Source organism: Sphaerodactylus townsendi, linkage group LG03 (genome assembly GCF_021028975.2).
Source record: "Sphaerodactylus townsendi isolate TG3544 linkage group LG03, MPM_Stown_v2.3, whole genome shotgun sequence".
Classification (NCBI taxonomy): domain Eukaryota; kingdom Metazoa; phylum Chordata; class Lepidosauria; order Squamata; family Sphaerodactylidae; genus Sphaerodactylus; species Sphaerodactylus townsendi.
The window spans coordinates 93917986-93934633 of record NC_059427.1 but is presented as its reverse complement, the minus strand read 5'-3'; the positions used below and the strand labels follow the sequence as shown (position 1 = coordinate 93934633).

General features: G+C 43.4%; 1 protein-coding gene across 2 annotated transcripts in view; it reads left to right on the top strand.

The window, feature by feature from the left end:
* LARS1 (leucyl-tRNA synthetase 1) overlaps window positions 1-6323 on the top strand; it is a 70469-nt gene extending 64146 nt beyond the window's left edge. For both annotated transcript variants that reach the window (XM_048489873.1, XM_048489872.1), the window contains exon 32: window positions 5953-6323. In XM_048489873.1, the coding sequence (XP_048345830.1) occupies window positions 5953-6158 (206 nt within the window). In that variant the 3' untranslated portion in view covers window positions 6159-6323. The remainder of the gene's footprint in view (window positions 1-5952) is intronic.
* Window positions 6324-16648: the final 10325 nt, after the last annotated feature.

Genomic DNA, 16648 nt, shown 5'->3' with positions numbered 1-16648 from the left:
TTTCACTTCCACTCGTATTACCTAACAGTATTACCTATTTACTGTTTTCACTGCTCATCTCTGCCCATCTGCGCGAAGATTCTAAGGGCATACCAATTCCTCAGGCCACAGACATGCTGCACGAACATTCTAAGGGTGAGAGTTAAACACAGCCAGCTTCATGGCCTGGTGTGCCAGGAAAAAGATGTTTTACCTGGCTCAGGTATGGACTTTCGGCGATTTGAAGGTCTGATTACCTGCCCGCAACAGGGAGGAATGTCATGTGAAAATTTGGGGGCGATCTGTCCAGCAGCTTCTGAGGGAGACCATCAGGGACAAACTGGTATTCCATACTGTAGATGTTAGTTTCTGCAAGGTTGTTCAGAAATTTCTATATCATTCATCAGCATCTCTTCATTTTTTCACCATAGCTGACTAATTTATAGCTAAGGTGGGATTTGAACTCAGATCTTCCTGGTCAGTTATGCCACACTGGATTCTGGAGTTAGCAGCAGGATTTGGGGAGATAAACAGTTTTACAGCCCCTTTAGTGAGTCTATATGTATGAGTAAACCCAGCATTTTCATGTTTAGCTGGTGCTTTTCTTTTGCTCTAAATCGCCCCATGCAAAAAATGAATGCAAGAGATAGATGCAGATTAGATGGTGAGAAAAACTTCATGTATGAGCTTATATAAGATATCTTTTTCATAGCTTATGAGAGAAGGCCTGAGTTGTGAGAGGGCTCCAAAATGAGATTCGGTGTTGATGTTCATTGCCAGTACCATCTGTTTTCCTGTTCTCACATTTTTAGAATATAGCTACTACTTCATAAAGAGCTTTGAAAGGAGCCATACAGTGGAAACGGAGGCCTAGTAGTAAATTTCTGTTAACTGCTCCTGTGTGTGTGTGTTTATGTGTGTGTAAAGTGCCATTAAGTCAAAGAAGACTTATCGAGATCAGTTTGGGTCTTCAGGGCAGGAGCTGCTCCTTGTGATGGGCATATTCCAGTCCATCCTAACTTGAAATGGACTTTTTTGGTAAAACAAGTAACTTTCTAGAAAACAAACTCAATAGTTTCCAAAAGCATTCTGGAGTTAATGTTCCCTCTCACTCTAAGTGAAATAACTGGAACCACTCAAGGCCCCAGGTGTCTTCCTGCTACCCTACTCCCTTTCCAAAAAAGTCCTACCAAGCAATATTTTAGCAACAAATGGAGGGAGGGTATTTGCAGTGGAGAAAGTTGATGCTGGAGACTTCAGTAGACCCTAGAACAGTGGTGGCGAACCTTTGGCACTCCAGATGTTATGGACTACAATTCCCATCAGCCCCTGCCAGCTTGACCAATTGGCCATACTGGCAGGGGCTGATGGGAATTGTACTCCATAACATCTGGAGTGCCAAAGGTTCGCCCTAGAACATGGCTACAGCAGTTTTGTGGGTACCAGGGTTCTGGGAAAGGAAGTTTGTAAATATCTTCCCAATTCGTAAACTCTTCCCATTTTTTTTTCTTGACAGCCACCCTGTGTAGCATATCATGCTTAGAGTGCATGACTGGCCAGTGACACTAACTGAGTGTCAGGAAGCTTCATGGCAGTGAGTAGCTTTGAGTCCAGTCTCCAAGCTAACCTTCAGATCTCTACTCTGGCTGTCCGACCCAGGACTCCCCAGCCTTTTTGAGCCTGAGATAGTGTGGTGGGTGGAGCCATGAAATGGCTGTCGCAGCTTACCTTCAGTCGTACAGAAAAGATCCTTGTGCTGTGGTGGCAGCTGCTGCTAAAGCAACATTCTTAAGAATCTGCACAGCCGTTCAGAAGTCTGTCTGAGCAAAAGTCCCACTTGGCCCCACCCACTTTCTAAGAAACACTTGGCAGACTCCAAGAAAGGTATTGGTGGGTGTTATGGTGCACATGGACATCATGTTAGGGACCCCTGTTCTAACCGACATACCAGACTAACTCCTTAAGGGCCAAGCTTCCCCTGCCAACTTTAGAGGTGATCCGCCCTCTGCCCTAATTGGCTTAGGATTCTGAATTGAAGAAGTCTGTTTTTGAAATGCCATCTGAAATTTACTACAAGCACTAGTTAGTATCTGCTTATGCCAACCTTGAACCTGTGACTGACGTCTAAAAGATGCATTAATCCATTTCAGGTCCCCTGAGTTACCCACTTCCATTTATCCAACAGTTTCTTAATGCACAAACTACATTATTGTCAAGTCTTACATTTCAGATTATATGGTATGAGGGGTGGTGAGTATTAGCGCCATCTCTCCAAAAGCACTTAGGGTTCACTAGCAGTAATGACTTGCTGCATAAAGGCATTAAAGCAAATGCATTTGTTCACTCAGAGCCAGAATTCATATCTACAGCTGTTATGAAAAAGCATGTCTTTTCCTCCTTCCAGCAAGGAAGTTCAGTTTGTTGTAACAAATTACTACTTAATGATCTGTGTGTTTAGATAATAGTTGAGATGCTGCATTTAAAGAAATGCTGGGACCTGTTAAAATTGTTTCAGATCTGTAGTCTTGAGATTGGTGACAGGCATTTTGTCTCTGTGCATTGGCCTAAGTCTAAGCCCAGATTTGGGTAGCAGCTTATTTAGATGCACATTGAAAATGGTAATGAGAACATCTAAAAATGTGCTCAATATGTGCCACGTTCAACTTGACCACAAAACACTGCTGAGCAAAACAAAATGCTAATTTTTATTTCTTGAAGATGCTCAGGCATCGGTAAATCTCCTGGTAAAAAAGTTTGACTGGAGCATAAATGGTTTTTGGTTTGCAATGAGTTGTAGTCATAGGTGGGAGGGGAGAAACAATGGGTTGTATCCACTGATCTGCTCACAAAAAGATTGTGGGTGTTTTTTGCTCTCATGGCACATCCCATAATGATCAGCAACTGGTGGATTCTGGGCCACGTCTGTGTGATGGCATCTCCTCTAATTCTCCATTTGCCTCGAGTTCACAGCCTGAAGGGGAAGGAAGGTGTTGATGACTAAATATCTGTGAAAGTGGATCTGGGTAGCAGCCTGCTTAATGGAGACAGTCAGTGTAATATGGATCACCAGAAATACTCCACAGGCTCTAGTAAAATGAGCTGTTTTAAACTAGCTGTTAGTTCAAACTTGGTTTGCTGAGAAGGCAGAGAGGTGTCCTCCCTTCCAATTTACATTTTAAAATCAGTCTCCAAATTAGTTCATTTTCAGAACCACCTCCCGTCAGCATTCCTTTCCAACCCTGAAAAATTAATTCTGAAGGCTATGGGACTGCCTGGCGGCAGGGGTCTGCAACCTGCGGCTCTCCAATTGACCATGCTGGCAGAGGCTGATGGGATTTGTAGTCCGTGAACATCTGGAGAGCTGCAGGTTGCAGACCCCTGAGAGGTCAGAGGGCTATGCTTAGGAGGAGAAGCCAGTCAAATTGTCCTCTCCTCCCTATTCCATTAGTGCAGCTCCACGCTTTGCTGCTTAAAAAGCTCAGGTAACTTCTTGTTTACTTGGTGGTCTTTGCTGATTCCAGCAATTTTGTGGCCAGTTTGAGAATTATGTGTAGGTTCAAACTTTCCTGGTTGGAAAAATAATTTATTTCCTCATCACTTGAACAGCTTGTGTGTTTTGATCATAAGAAAAGAGACAATTTTTATATTACAGAGTGAAGCTGTGTTTTCAAAAAAGAGCTGAGGGAGGGAAATACAGAACTTGTCTTGCAAAGCAAAAAGCCGCGTACAACACATTTCAGATTCGGGCAGGCAATTACTAGAGATCCACAACATGATTGTTTGAAGTGAATGAAAAGCAATTGAGAGTAAATCAGGGATTCTTCTAAATCATTGTTTCCTGAAGATGTCACTGTTAGGCAGGCATTTGAAGAGATTGTCTGATAAAAGCTAGTGGTGAAAGAGCAGCCGCTTAGGCAGCCTAGAATAGCTGGCTCATTAGGAAAGTTCTGCTTAGCAGCTCATACAGAAAAATTGTTTGAACTTTTAAAAAGGATTTTTCTAAACAAAAAAAACAAAAGGAGTAGCAAGTGACAACAACTCTGGTTCCTTTTCTCTTATTGAAACAGATTATGATTTTTATGACAAAAATAATGCAAAGTGCCCCATAATGCATCTCACAGTAGTGGGCTGTGTACCTTCCCATCTTGCATTTATCCAGCCATTCTGCCCAACAAAGATTTGAGCTTGCCTTCAACTTATTCTCCTCTGGCATTAGAACCAGCGTGGTGTAGTAGTGGATAAGGGTGGTGGACGCTAATTGGGAGAACCTGGTTCGATTCCCTACTCCTCCGCATGAAGTCTGCTGGGCGATCTTGGGCTAGTCACAGTTCCCTCCAAACTCTCTCCAGCCCACCTATCTCATAAGGTATCTGCTGTGGGCAGAGGAAGAGAAGGAGTTTGTGAGCTGCTTTGAGACTCCTTGTGGTTGAGAAAAGCAGGGTATAAATCCAAACTCTTCCTCCTCGTCTCTTTTTTTATCTTCCATGGAACTAAAACTTAAGAGAAAGGGATTTCGGTTGTGGGGAAGGGAAAGGAAAGGAATTGCAATCTGCTTTGAAACTCCTTTAAAAAAAAAGAAGTGGGGCATAAAAACCAACTCCTCCTTAGGCTGGAGGAAGGTTTCAGACTTTGCTGAATAGGCTGATTGGATGCATGCCTCTGTTTATGAATTGTGCTGCTTCATTTGCTGCTTTTAAAAAGAGAGGTAAGTAAAGAGGAAAAAGAAGCAGGGAGAGAAAGGAAGTCAGATAGGAGACAGGGAGTCATTGATTGCAAATGAAGAAGCCCTCAGGATTTGAATTCCCTCATTTGTGGTACATTGTTCTGTTCTGAAAGGCTAATTTCATTTGGTTGGTAGATTAGACTTCTGTGCTGCCTTTTGCTGTAAGATCCTTCTAGTGGTTTTTAATATGGTTTTAATCTTGCCATTCATACTGGGAGTATTTTTTATTAACAAAGAGCAGCCTGTTTAGATGGAAAATAATCTAAATTGGTGTAAAGAAGCTCTCTGGCCCATAAAGTATGAGGAGTACGTTAGATGTCCCATCCAAAGGGCTCTGGTGGCTGGGGATGGTGGCGCTGCTGGGCTCCTCCTGAGGGCTTCCAGGAGGTGTGGAGAGGCATCAACACGAAGAAAACTCCAGCTACACAGAAATTCCTCTATAGGGTTCAGTGGACTTATACTACGTTTTGCGATAGTGTAAGTCGAAGGCCCTGACCGTAGCGTTCCCAGCCTCAAAGCCTGGGTGGAAGCTGACTAAAGTTGGCTCTACCCTGGGAACACCCTGTCTCGCCCCCCTCCTTCCTGCAACGCCGACATCCACTTGGACGCCAGTGCCCATTTCTGGGTGTTGCTGCCGCAGAACTGTGGGATGGTTGGATCTGGTGCTTTTGCCCTCTTTGACGGCAGGGGTGCCCTTTGCGCTGGCAGAGGGGACAAATGAATTGACGCAATGCTGTGCTACTCTCAGGAGCAGTTTCAGCCCCCCCCCCCCCCTTTGAATTGGGCCATCAGTATCATTGTGCTGTGTTGGAACCTGGTAAACACTCAGGAAATGGATATCTTTAACCTGATGGACATGACCCTGTAGATGAAAGTAATATTATAGCTGGTTTTCTATGCTGCTGCAAGCCTCAATTTGAATACACTTATTATATTTATTCTTTAGCCCTCCCCCTCCCTTGCATGCCACCCCTCACTACCTCCCCTCCCATTTTCCTTCTACTGTCAGTTACTGCCTCATTCCAGATTTTTTGAAGTTAGCTTTAGAATTTGCTTTAGAATTAAGCCTTAGCCACTGAAGGCATCTGTAGCTGGTGAAGCTTTTGTCAAGACTCAGAGTAAGCAGTTAAATAGCAAGCTTTAGTTAGCAATGTTGATGTTTGCCAGATAGCCTTTGGTATTTTTTCTGATACGATATGTTTTATACACATGCACATGTCTTATAAGTGTATTCTTAACTTTTGTTTTAGATCTTTCCAAAGTGAAATTGATGAGGTTTGACGACCCTCTCTTGGGACCTCGTCGTGTTCCTGTGCTCGGAAAAGAAGATGCCGAGAAGACTCCCATATTAGAACAAGCTGTCTTTCACATAGACCTGGCTGGCAAGCAAGTTCGCCTCATTGAGAATGGGCGAACAACTGATATTGGGGATACGCTAGTCTATGTTGTTAGTTAGGACTTGGACAGAGCTGCTCTGACCACTGATGAATCTTCATGGAAGGCGTTTGAAAGCAATAGTGGACTGCAGCAAATTTAGTTTTCGGGTATATATAAAAATCTTTCACAAGTTGAGCTCCTTCAGTTTTTAAGTATGGGTATAATAAACATATTTTCTGTCTCAGTGGCTTTTAAAAATAATCTTCGTAACTAAAACCAAGGGAGAATTTTTTCACCATTTAAAAATATGTGGGAATTTGTCGAGGGTCTGGGGCATACAGGAGGCAACAAATAACTTCCGTTTCATGATCTTTCTGGACATGTGTTGTGGATGGCAGGAAATTCACAGCTGCAAGATGGTGACCCCATGTTGTCCCTTCCACTGGTTATCCAAGTTTACTGCTCTGCTTCAGCAGCTTGATCTCTATCTGTTTCTCTCCTTTAGAAACTGAAGGGTAGTGAAAATACAGTCATGGTTCCTGCTGATGCATCTGATGGAGCATTATCATCCATACTCAAGCAAAGTGCTGACAGAGCAAGTCGCAGAAAAACCCGGGTGTCCCCTGAGTTGGTTTAACAGCTAGAGTTGTGTCCGGTAGCATTTGAGAGACCAATAAGATTTGTGGGGCATAATCTTTGACTCGTAAAAGCTTTTATGCCCTGAAAATCTTGTTGGTCTCTGAGGTCTTACTAGATTTGAATCTAGCTGTTCTACTGTAGACCAGCTTGGCTCCCCTCTGAAACTGAGATGGTTAAGCCTAGCACGATATTACCTAACTCTGACTTCATCAGAACCTGTATCCCAGCTGTTTGCTACTGTTACCACCAGCCCAGCAGATGAAAAGAGTCTGGGCACTGTTTTTTTCTCCTTCCAACTCCACTCAGCTCAAAATGAAGCTCTAACCTGGACCTGGATAACTAACGATTCTAGGCTATGAATGAAAAGGGGAAGGATATTAGTGCTACCATTTTAGAGAAGTGGCAATAAATGAGCTGGACTGTGGATCTCATCAATAGAACTTTGTGAGGTCTCTCATTTACTTATATTCACACACATACTCCAAATAGTTGCTTAGCAACTATTGAATACTAATGCATTTATTGTGATGTTAGCTGTCATAAGCAAGAATTTATTCCCTCAAATACATTAAATAACTGTAACAACCAGATACAAAAGAAGGGATTTAGTCAGTTGTTGCTTCAAAAGGTGAGATGGTTTTCAACAAAACTTGCCCTGCACCTCAGAAGAGCTTCTAGATGACAGGTCTTAGCAAAAGGATGCATGATAGGTACCAGCTGGCAAATATTGGAATAACAAACAAGTTTTTGAAGCAAGCTGCATGTTGAACATTCTTTTTAAGCACTTTTTGGTGTAAGAAAGATGAAAGATACTTTTCACAAATTGCTTTAACTTTACTGCCATCCAGAGGTTCTTTTGAGTGCACTCAAGAAATATGATTGATTGTTGAGAAGATATGCTTCTGTTGTGTCAGAAGGTTGAAGTGGGATAGCTACTTGAAGATAAATACAAGAGTGAAAAGGATTTTTGTTGTCTTCACCCTATTTTATAATGCATTCTGTACTAAAAGTGGGGCCACCTTTCATATTTCTGTGTAAACTGGGGTTAGAATAGGCTCCTCCAGTGGTGGGATTCAAATAATTTAACAACCGGTTCCAGTGGCGGAATTCAAATAATTTAACAACTGATTGTTTACAAGCACCATTTTAACAACTGGTTCTGCCGAAGTGGTGCGAACCTGCTGAATCCCACCACTGGGCTCCTCTGTCCCTCACCCATAAGCTGTATTTGCCAGAAAGTTCTGTCTCTGATAATCAGTAGTGCCTTGAGACTTGTGTTTACTCTTCCACTGTTTCTTAGCTGACACTAGCCTTGCTGAAGTGATGGATAAAAAGCCCCATCTCACACATTTACAGCTTCATCCAAAGGGCTGGGCACCCAGACGCAGCCAACCTTCCCCACTGTTCCCAAAGGGACTTTCCGTCAGTGTGGAGACAGGGACTTGCATGGTGTTTAGCACTGTGTTCCACAACCCACTGGGAAATTTGCCAGTGCAGCACCACACCGATCCTAGCAGCAGATTTGCCCCCTCCCTTTTGAATGGGACTCTTAATCATGAAGAGCCTTCCTTTGACGAACCGGGGGGGGGTGGGGGGTGGGGGAGGGGGTGACATTTCTTGAAAACAGTGTAAATTTAACTGCACTGGAAGATAAGTTTGGTTTTGTGCTACAGTCCTCCTTTCTCATTTGCAGAGGTCAAACAGACCAATTTGGAAGGGCTTGGGGGCCATGTAATCCACTTTTTCCAGGCCTTGTGCCCCAGCTCTTTCTCCAGCTGCTTAGCGTTGGTGATAACAAACAAGTGCTGTCCTCCACCATCTCCCCCATTGCCTGGGGGAATTACCTAATGAGCCCTGAAGATAAAACGGAGCCCATCCCATTCCTGCTTATCCCATGCACTGACTCTTGGTGTTAGGCAGGCTCAAAACCTGCAAATCAGAAAGCTGCCACTGCAGTGGGGTTTCAGTCATTGAACTGTCTTAGGCTCTTATTTTCAACTTCCCCCGGTTGGTCCTCTTCCCACCATGGGGGAAAACAAAAACCCCAAGTAGAATACATTACGTATCAGTTACTCGGAGGTCACCAAGTGACAATGAGGGGAAAAGTTGGTACAGAATTTTTTAATGTTGCTTCTAAAGGCATTTTAAAAACTATGAGACAAGCTCTCTCCTTTGCCGTTATTGAGATCTTTTAGCCACTCATCTCGCTGCCCCAGAAGTGGAACTGCTGTCAAAATTTACTCATTTAACCAATTTCTTTCTAGTTTGGAAACGGGGATGAGGGTACAAGCCTCCTTCCTCTTTTCTCATTCTCCTTTTCAACACTTTGATCAGCTCCCTCTGCAACCAGCCAGACTGCCTCCTGGCATCTAACTGTAGCATGCTAGTAAGAAAATGAGCAGTTCTATCTCTTCCATTGCACTGTCTGCTGAATGCCTGCCTTTGGAGTCTGGGGGACCCCAAGCTGAGTATGGAGAATAAATTACAGCCAGGGCAAAAAGCTACCTGTGCCTTGTGGCTGTGAGAGCTGCCAGGAATGAAGGAGCTGTTGGCCAAAGTCTCCTCTTGGTACAAGAGGCAGTGAGAAATTTAATGTGGCTTTTCAAACAAGTTAAGGAATTGGCTGTAAGGTGCAACACTGTTTTGAATGTGTTCTTCTCTATAAAAACAAAACCAGTAGTTCTGGTGGGTTTTCCAGGCTGTGTGGCCGTGGTCTGGTGGGTTTTGTTCCTAACGTTTCGCCGGCATCTGTGGCCGGCATCTTCCTGATGAGTACAGTACAATGAGTACAGCCACAGATGCAGGTGAAACGTTAGGAACAAAATCCACCAGACCACGGCCACACAGCCCAGAAAACCCACCAGAACCAGTTGAATCCGGCCGTGAAAGCCTTCGACAATACATTGAAAACCAGTAGTTTTAAAGAGAGGCAAATAATGGCCACATGCTTACCAAGTTTGTACATTTCTCTGTTGAAGCCACCTAATGCTTGCTGCCTGCCAATCATTGTGGGTTATTACTCCACCTGTTCTTTGTGTCTCTACAGTATTATCTTTTCACCCATTGCTTGCTCCTTGCTATTCATCTGAAGACATTCCTAGAAACTAGCTCAATCAAAATTAGCATTAGACATATGCAATGCAAAAAGCAGCTGTCCAAACGTCACACAGTGCAAGATGTGGAGAGTACAGGAAAAATACTAGCCCTGGTGGTTACAGAATTTGTTAATGGGTGTGGGGAGGATGAGAGCAAAAGGTTCAAATATTGGCAGTAGACTAGTATTATGGAAGGAGGTCTAGAAAAGGGAGCCCCTAGTGATGGCTTCCAAGAGATCCCCACTGTGGCTATGGTGTCCCATATCAGCGTTGGGTAGACTGTAGTATCAGTGCTTCCTTCATTAGCCAGTTTCTGATGGACTAACTAGCAACTGCTGGCTGCTGGAATTCTTTGAAAGGATGGAAGACAAGGTTGTCCATCATCTGAAGCAGGTTGCAAGGTATGTTTTTAAGTTCAAGAACATGTAGTGATAGGATCATCTCTGGTAGAGTACTGAAGAGCCAGCATCGTTTATAGTTTGCCTGTGTCCCTAGGAGTCAAGACAGATTATAAATATCAGAACCGTGCAATAAGCTGGTAAATTACAAAATGCGAGAAACAAATTCCAGTCGAACAGCAAGGATTCCGAGTAAAACAATAATGTAGGAGGGCAGAACAGATTACACACGTGAAAAAGACTATTCAGTTAATCACTGAGTGAAGAACAAAATATGATAAAACAGATCTTTCTAACAATAAATATTCTTAATAAAACCAAATAATGTAGAGGGACTGGGATAGAGGAATTGGGAAAAATAACAAGCAAACAGAAAAAAGTGCAATAGCATTGGAAAAGACAGTGGAGAGTTCAGAGTTCAATGAAACTTTACTGAAAGAAGTCTCGAAGTGGCTTGCGCCCACTTTCCCTTCCCTCCCACAGACAGACACCTTGTAGGTGGGGATGAGAAAGTTCTGAGAGAACTGTGACTGGAACAGAGTCATCCAGCAGGTAGAGGAATGAGGAATTTAATCTGGTCCACTGCTCATTTGGAGGAGTAGGTAATCAAACACAGTTCTGCAATTTAGAGTCTACCACACTTAACTACTATGCCAGGCTAACTCTCAATATGCATATATTTTTTTAAAGCTTTTAATTTTGTTTTCTACAATTTTTTTTTATTTATTGGTTTTTCTCCTGTCCTATTGTTTTCCCCACTGCTACCAAGCCAGGGGCTGGTGAACCAAGAATCTCCCATTTACTCACCTGCCTCCCCTGGTTCTAAAGAACTTTTGCACATATCTAAGACACTGGGCCAGCAATCCCAAGCAGGTCTATGCAGAATCCTACTCAAGTCTATTCAATGGGGCTTATGCCTAGGAACGGTTGCGCTGTTGATCTCTATGCACTCTGGGAATTATTGTCATGTTAGCATCTGGTGACCTGAGGGTCTGAGTAGATAAAATGTTAAGCACAAGTTAAAAGGGGGGAAATCTCAACCCAACTCCCATTTAACATGTGACCGACACTCACCTTCAGAAGGGCATGTGTGGGGGAAATAAGCTCCTGAACATGCACATGGAGGCAGGAGAGGCTTCTTTGCTCCCTGCCTTCCATGCAGTGTGCTTGTACAAACAGAAAGAAACAACTACCAGTGGGTGGGTTTGTTTGCCTTACTATTGGTTCCAGATACCTGGACATGTCTAATCAGACCCTGAGATTGAACCACGCTGACTCAGAGCATTCACAATGCTAGAAAAGGTAATATTGACTAGCTGTAGTTGGCCTGGCATCAGCAGGCAGAATTAATGCTGGAAGTGACATGGACAACCTGCATGAAAATTGCATTGCATCTTCTTCCCCTGACCTCCTTGAATTCTAACCTACAGACCAGAATAATGATGTTATGCTGATGTTAACGAATGCTGAGTTTAATTTGCTTTCTGTTAAATTGGCATTAATGAAAATAGCCTTTTACTTTTGTCTGGCTGGTTGATAGCGAAATGTGCATCTCTGTTTTACTGGAAGAATTAACATCTGTACATTTCATTGTTTCTTCTGCTCTCACATGCAGCTCTGATCTTTACCTAAGTACTCTTCAGTTTTTATAGATCCCTGGTAGTTGACTCGGTTGCTGAAGTAAGCATTTTCTGAAGTTGTTTGGTGTCCTGAATGTAAAGGCCTTCGATTTTCTGTGGAACTGAAGGGAAGAGTTTTTATGTTTGGATTTTCTTCGTTCTTCCAGAGGTTAATCTTTAAGGGTTTTGGTGGTTTATCCTAGCTTGTTTTGAAGGGTTGTCTTGTCAGTTCTGGCTTGGGAAATTCCTGGACATTTGGGGATAGAGCTTGTGGAAGGCAGGATTTGAGGAGGGAAGGGAACTGGAGGGGGAAATAATTTCATAGACTCAGTCCTTCAGAGTTATCATTTCTTCCTGGGAAACTGATTTTTGTTGCCTGGAGATCAGTTGTAATTCTGGAAGATCTTCAGTTGCCACCTCTTGGAGGTTGGCAGCCCTAAACTGAAGGGGTCTCTGGTCCTGTTTGTGTATGCAGAGCCATAATCTGATTTTTATTTTAATCACTCAACACTTGATGACTTCATAACTGTGTGTATCAGAGGAGTCCCTTAACAAAGCACAATGCATAATGTGATGTGGAGACTCTACCTGTAAGGGCTTATTCACACATGTATAAATTACCACTAAATTCTGCAGACATCCATGGATGAATATCCATGTAATACATTCCTTGTAGATGCCGACTTCAGCTTTGGATGTTCCTGGAACTCTGGGACCAATGCCTGGGAAGGAAAGTTTGGGGAAGGAAGGGAACTCAGAGGGGGTATGATGTAATTTGCCATCTGAAGTTGCCATTTCTTTTACCTGGACTGATTTCTGTAGTCTGGAAATCAACTGCAATTCTAGGGGGTCTCTAGGCCCTACCTAGAAGTTACTGTCCTTAAATCCTCATCTAGTCACACTTTGGGGTGTATATGTGGCTGAAGGAGAACATGGGGCTGAAGAAATAACATTCCTGGAATCAGAGGTGGGATCCAACCAGTTCTCGCCACTTCTCTAGAAGCGGTTACTAATTTTTTCTGAGTGCCGAGAAGGGGTTTCTAAAGCAGCCTCCCTGCCCAATAGGGACTGGAGGTGCGTGTGTGCGGTGGCGCCACTGTTTGAATCCCACCACTATTGGAACCTGTTATTAAAATTTTTGGATCCCACCACTGCCTGGAACCCTCATTGAATAGGATTATTCTGCCAATTTGGGAATCCAGGCTCAGGGACCCTGGCACTGCACACAATCAGTCAGATGCCAAGGAGTGAGAGGTACAAAAGGAAACATTATTTTGAGCCGCAGCCAAAATATGCAACTGGCTAAAGGCGGAAGCAATGATACAGTCAACATTGAGAGGTTATACAGGAAAACATACACCAATCTTCCACACATCAGCTGTTATATCACTTTGGTACAACCTTTTACATGTAAAGACAGGTTAAGCCCCCTTCAGACCACTGTATGCGACCCATGATCAGAAAATGGCGGAAAAGAAAGGGCTTGGAGGTAGATATTTTACCATGGGAATGAGACCTAGGGCAACATTCCAATGTGGTTAAAACGATAGCCTTTGTCTACAAGGCCATAACATATTAACCCAGACTATAGCTTATTCCCGTATCTCTTCAAGTGGAGGAAGAGTCTAGTTCAATTGTTTATCAGAATGCCTAATGTTCTCAGAGCATCCTTGAAGTACAAATTGTTGACTGTGTCAGAATATTAGGAGTGGCAATATCCGGTGAACTTGTAAGACCTGTATGCCAGGGAGATGTGTGCAGTAGCTATCACTGCAGCTCTGTGACAGGGCCTGAAGCCTTTGACTAATGTCCTTCCATGCAACTATTTAAAAGGCACTGGGAAGAACCCTCCATTGAAATCTCTATTTTTTGCTGTTGAGTAAATGATATTCTGTACAGTACATTTCCTCTCTGCCAGTCTATTCCCAAATCTAGCACACTGCAAACCTGGTTGAATAAATAAGACTCAGCACGGCTGCCTTAATCAGATCTACATTATTCCCCAGCCTGCCTTTATGCTTTGAAACTTGGCCTTGCTAGTAATGTGGCTGTTCCTCTCAATTTGCATTTGTATTCCTTGTCAACCAGTGTTACTTACGATTCTCCTGCCCATAGTTCCTTGGGGTTGGGTCAGTTCAAGAGCTGCTTTGTAGTCATTAGCAGGTCGCAGAGCAAAGGGCTGTCTATTGTAACAATGGCACTTAGCTACCAGTGAGGGCAATACATTTTTCGTTTCGCCCGAAATAGATGATTTTGATAGCCTTCATGTTTTTCAGTGAAACTTAATGTAGTTTGCCTTTGTCACAGACCTCAAGGCAGACAACACACTGTAAAACAATGCAAATTGAATAGCCAGCCAGTAAATAATATTACAGAACTAGGATTACAGAAATTAGAAACAATGCAAAAATATAAGACATATGTCAAATGATGCAAAAAAAAATGGCATTACAAAAGCAGAAAGCAATGCAGTTAGATGAGGATAATATGATAAACACTAACATAAACTTCTAATTCATGTGACCAGGCAGTGGTGGGATTCAAATAATTTAACAACTGGCTGTTTACAAGCACCATTTTAACAACCAGTTCTGCCGAAGTGGTGCGACCCTGCTGAATCCCACCACTGTGACCAGGGTATGTGAGTGATTACTATGTCATGAATTGAGCAAAGTGTGGCTTTACCTTGGGGGTTTATCTTTCACTTGCATCAGTCAGAATGCTGGAAAATCAAGGCTCTGGTTCATGTGAATAGAAGCAATGCTGTCAGGAAAATTGAGATGGCAGCTGCTCGTACAGTGCTACTGGAGAGTTCCTGGCTGGTGTGAATGGTACAGAACATATACAGAGGGCTAGTGATTTGCAACAACAGATTTGCTGTTGATTTCTAGACTGCAGGGTTTGTGGGGGGAGGCTGGAGGAAAGAATCCTTCCACCCCTCTAGCAACTGCATTTTTCTTGCTTAGCTTTTTCTTGCTATAGAAATTGGAAACCAACAAGAGAAATCTTGAGGCACTGTGAACAACCTACAAGATAAGCAAGGTAGTCTGACAGACTCTGACTTCATCCAGCAGTTTCTAACAGCAGAGGTGGCTGCTTTATCTTTCTCATTTAACCATTTGCACTTGTATTATCAGCACGAAATAAAGGGACGATTTTAAAGTGCTGTTCCAGAAGAAAACAGCATTATTACCTTTTGTAAAAGGCTCTGAGGGCTGATATCTACCATTTTTTTATTATGGCGCAAACATGGCGAGAGAAATCTATTTTGCAGCCGACAGGCAGTTTTGCTTGTTTAAGGGGAAACCTGGCTGGTTTAAAGACAGAAGAAGCCATTGAGGAGTCCAGTGGATTGGTTTCTGTATTTCATTTGCTTCCAGGAGATGTCAGTGTTAGGCCAGCAGTTAGCTTCTAGACACTGAGGAGACCCAGCAATGAAGAGAAGAGATGCATGTATTAGTAATAAATCTCCACACTGTTTACTAAACTATAGGCTGTACTTCATTGGCCTTTAGGGAAAAAAATTACTAAGTCAACTTTTAACAGAGAATAGCTACTTCTTTTAAAAGCTACAACAGAATTGGCAGATTTTCTAAGCTGATTAGTTCAAATTTACATTAAAAGAAAGTGGACAAAGCAAAAAAAAAACAGGGCTCAGAGCTCTTGTTTTGCATACTGTAACATAATTTGAATGGCCACTAGGAGGCAAAGGCAGCAGTTTGAGACACTGGCAGTGAGAAGGAGCTTTGTTATAGGACTACCAGCAATAAGACTACATACTCCAAGTTTCTTATAAACTGATTCTTAGAAGAGAGATCCTTCAATGGCTACTAGCCATGGGGAGTAGAAAGAACTTTCACATCCAGAAGCAGTCAGCCCTTGAATACCAATGCTAGGATGTGCCATCAGGGGAAGGCCTTGGCCTCCATGTCCTGTCTGTTGAAACTCCAGGACAACTTGGCCAGAGTATAAAACAGGAATAGATGGGGCCCCTCCGCACAGCAGAGGCAACTAGGGTTCGACTCGTGTCTTCGGAAATTGTTACCTGAGCTCGACTCCTCTGTTACTCTGCACAGCAGCTGACTCGTGTCTCCAGAGCCGAGTTCAGAGGGCGGGATTACCTCCTCGCGTCTTCTGCTCCTCATTCCCGATTGGCTGCCGTTCTATGACGGGAAACGTGAGTGTGTGTCCCTTTTTCCCCATTTACCGACATAGGAGCTATGTAGGAGGATGTTTTTTAAGTCGCACTTCTCGCTGCCGCCACGAGTTTCCCGTTCTGTGCATGGCCGAAATACTGCACTGTGATTGGCTGGCTGGCAGAGTCAAGGCGAGGGAGATTCCGCACTCCGCTGGCTTCGGCATGAGTGCAACCCGAGTTCGCCAGGAAGTTGTACCTCCCAGTCGAGCTCGAAAATTTAATGGTGGGGGGGGGGGGCGGAGCCGAGACAGACACAAATCGAATGCTACAGCTGTGCGGAGTACCTGGGTCGGGCCTACGTCGAACTAAGGTCGAATCCTACAGTGCGGAGGGGCCCCAAGGACTACTGGCCAGATCCAGCAGAGCCCTTCTAACTATTCCTTTTGTATCCAAGGAGAAATGGATTCAACAAGACAGTGTAACAGGTCTATTTCCTGCCTTTTTCTTGGTGTTCAGTTTAAGGCACAATTCAACAAAAACGAGTTGCGTCCAAATCTCATTTAAATCAATGAGACATTATTTAATAACAATGAAATTCCACTGCCTTCACGGATCACAACTAATACTGGGACTTACATTTCTGAATGTTCAGCCTGTAGTGCAGATGCCAGTCACTACTG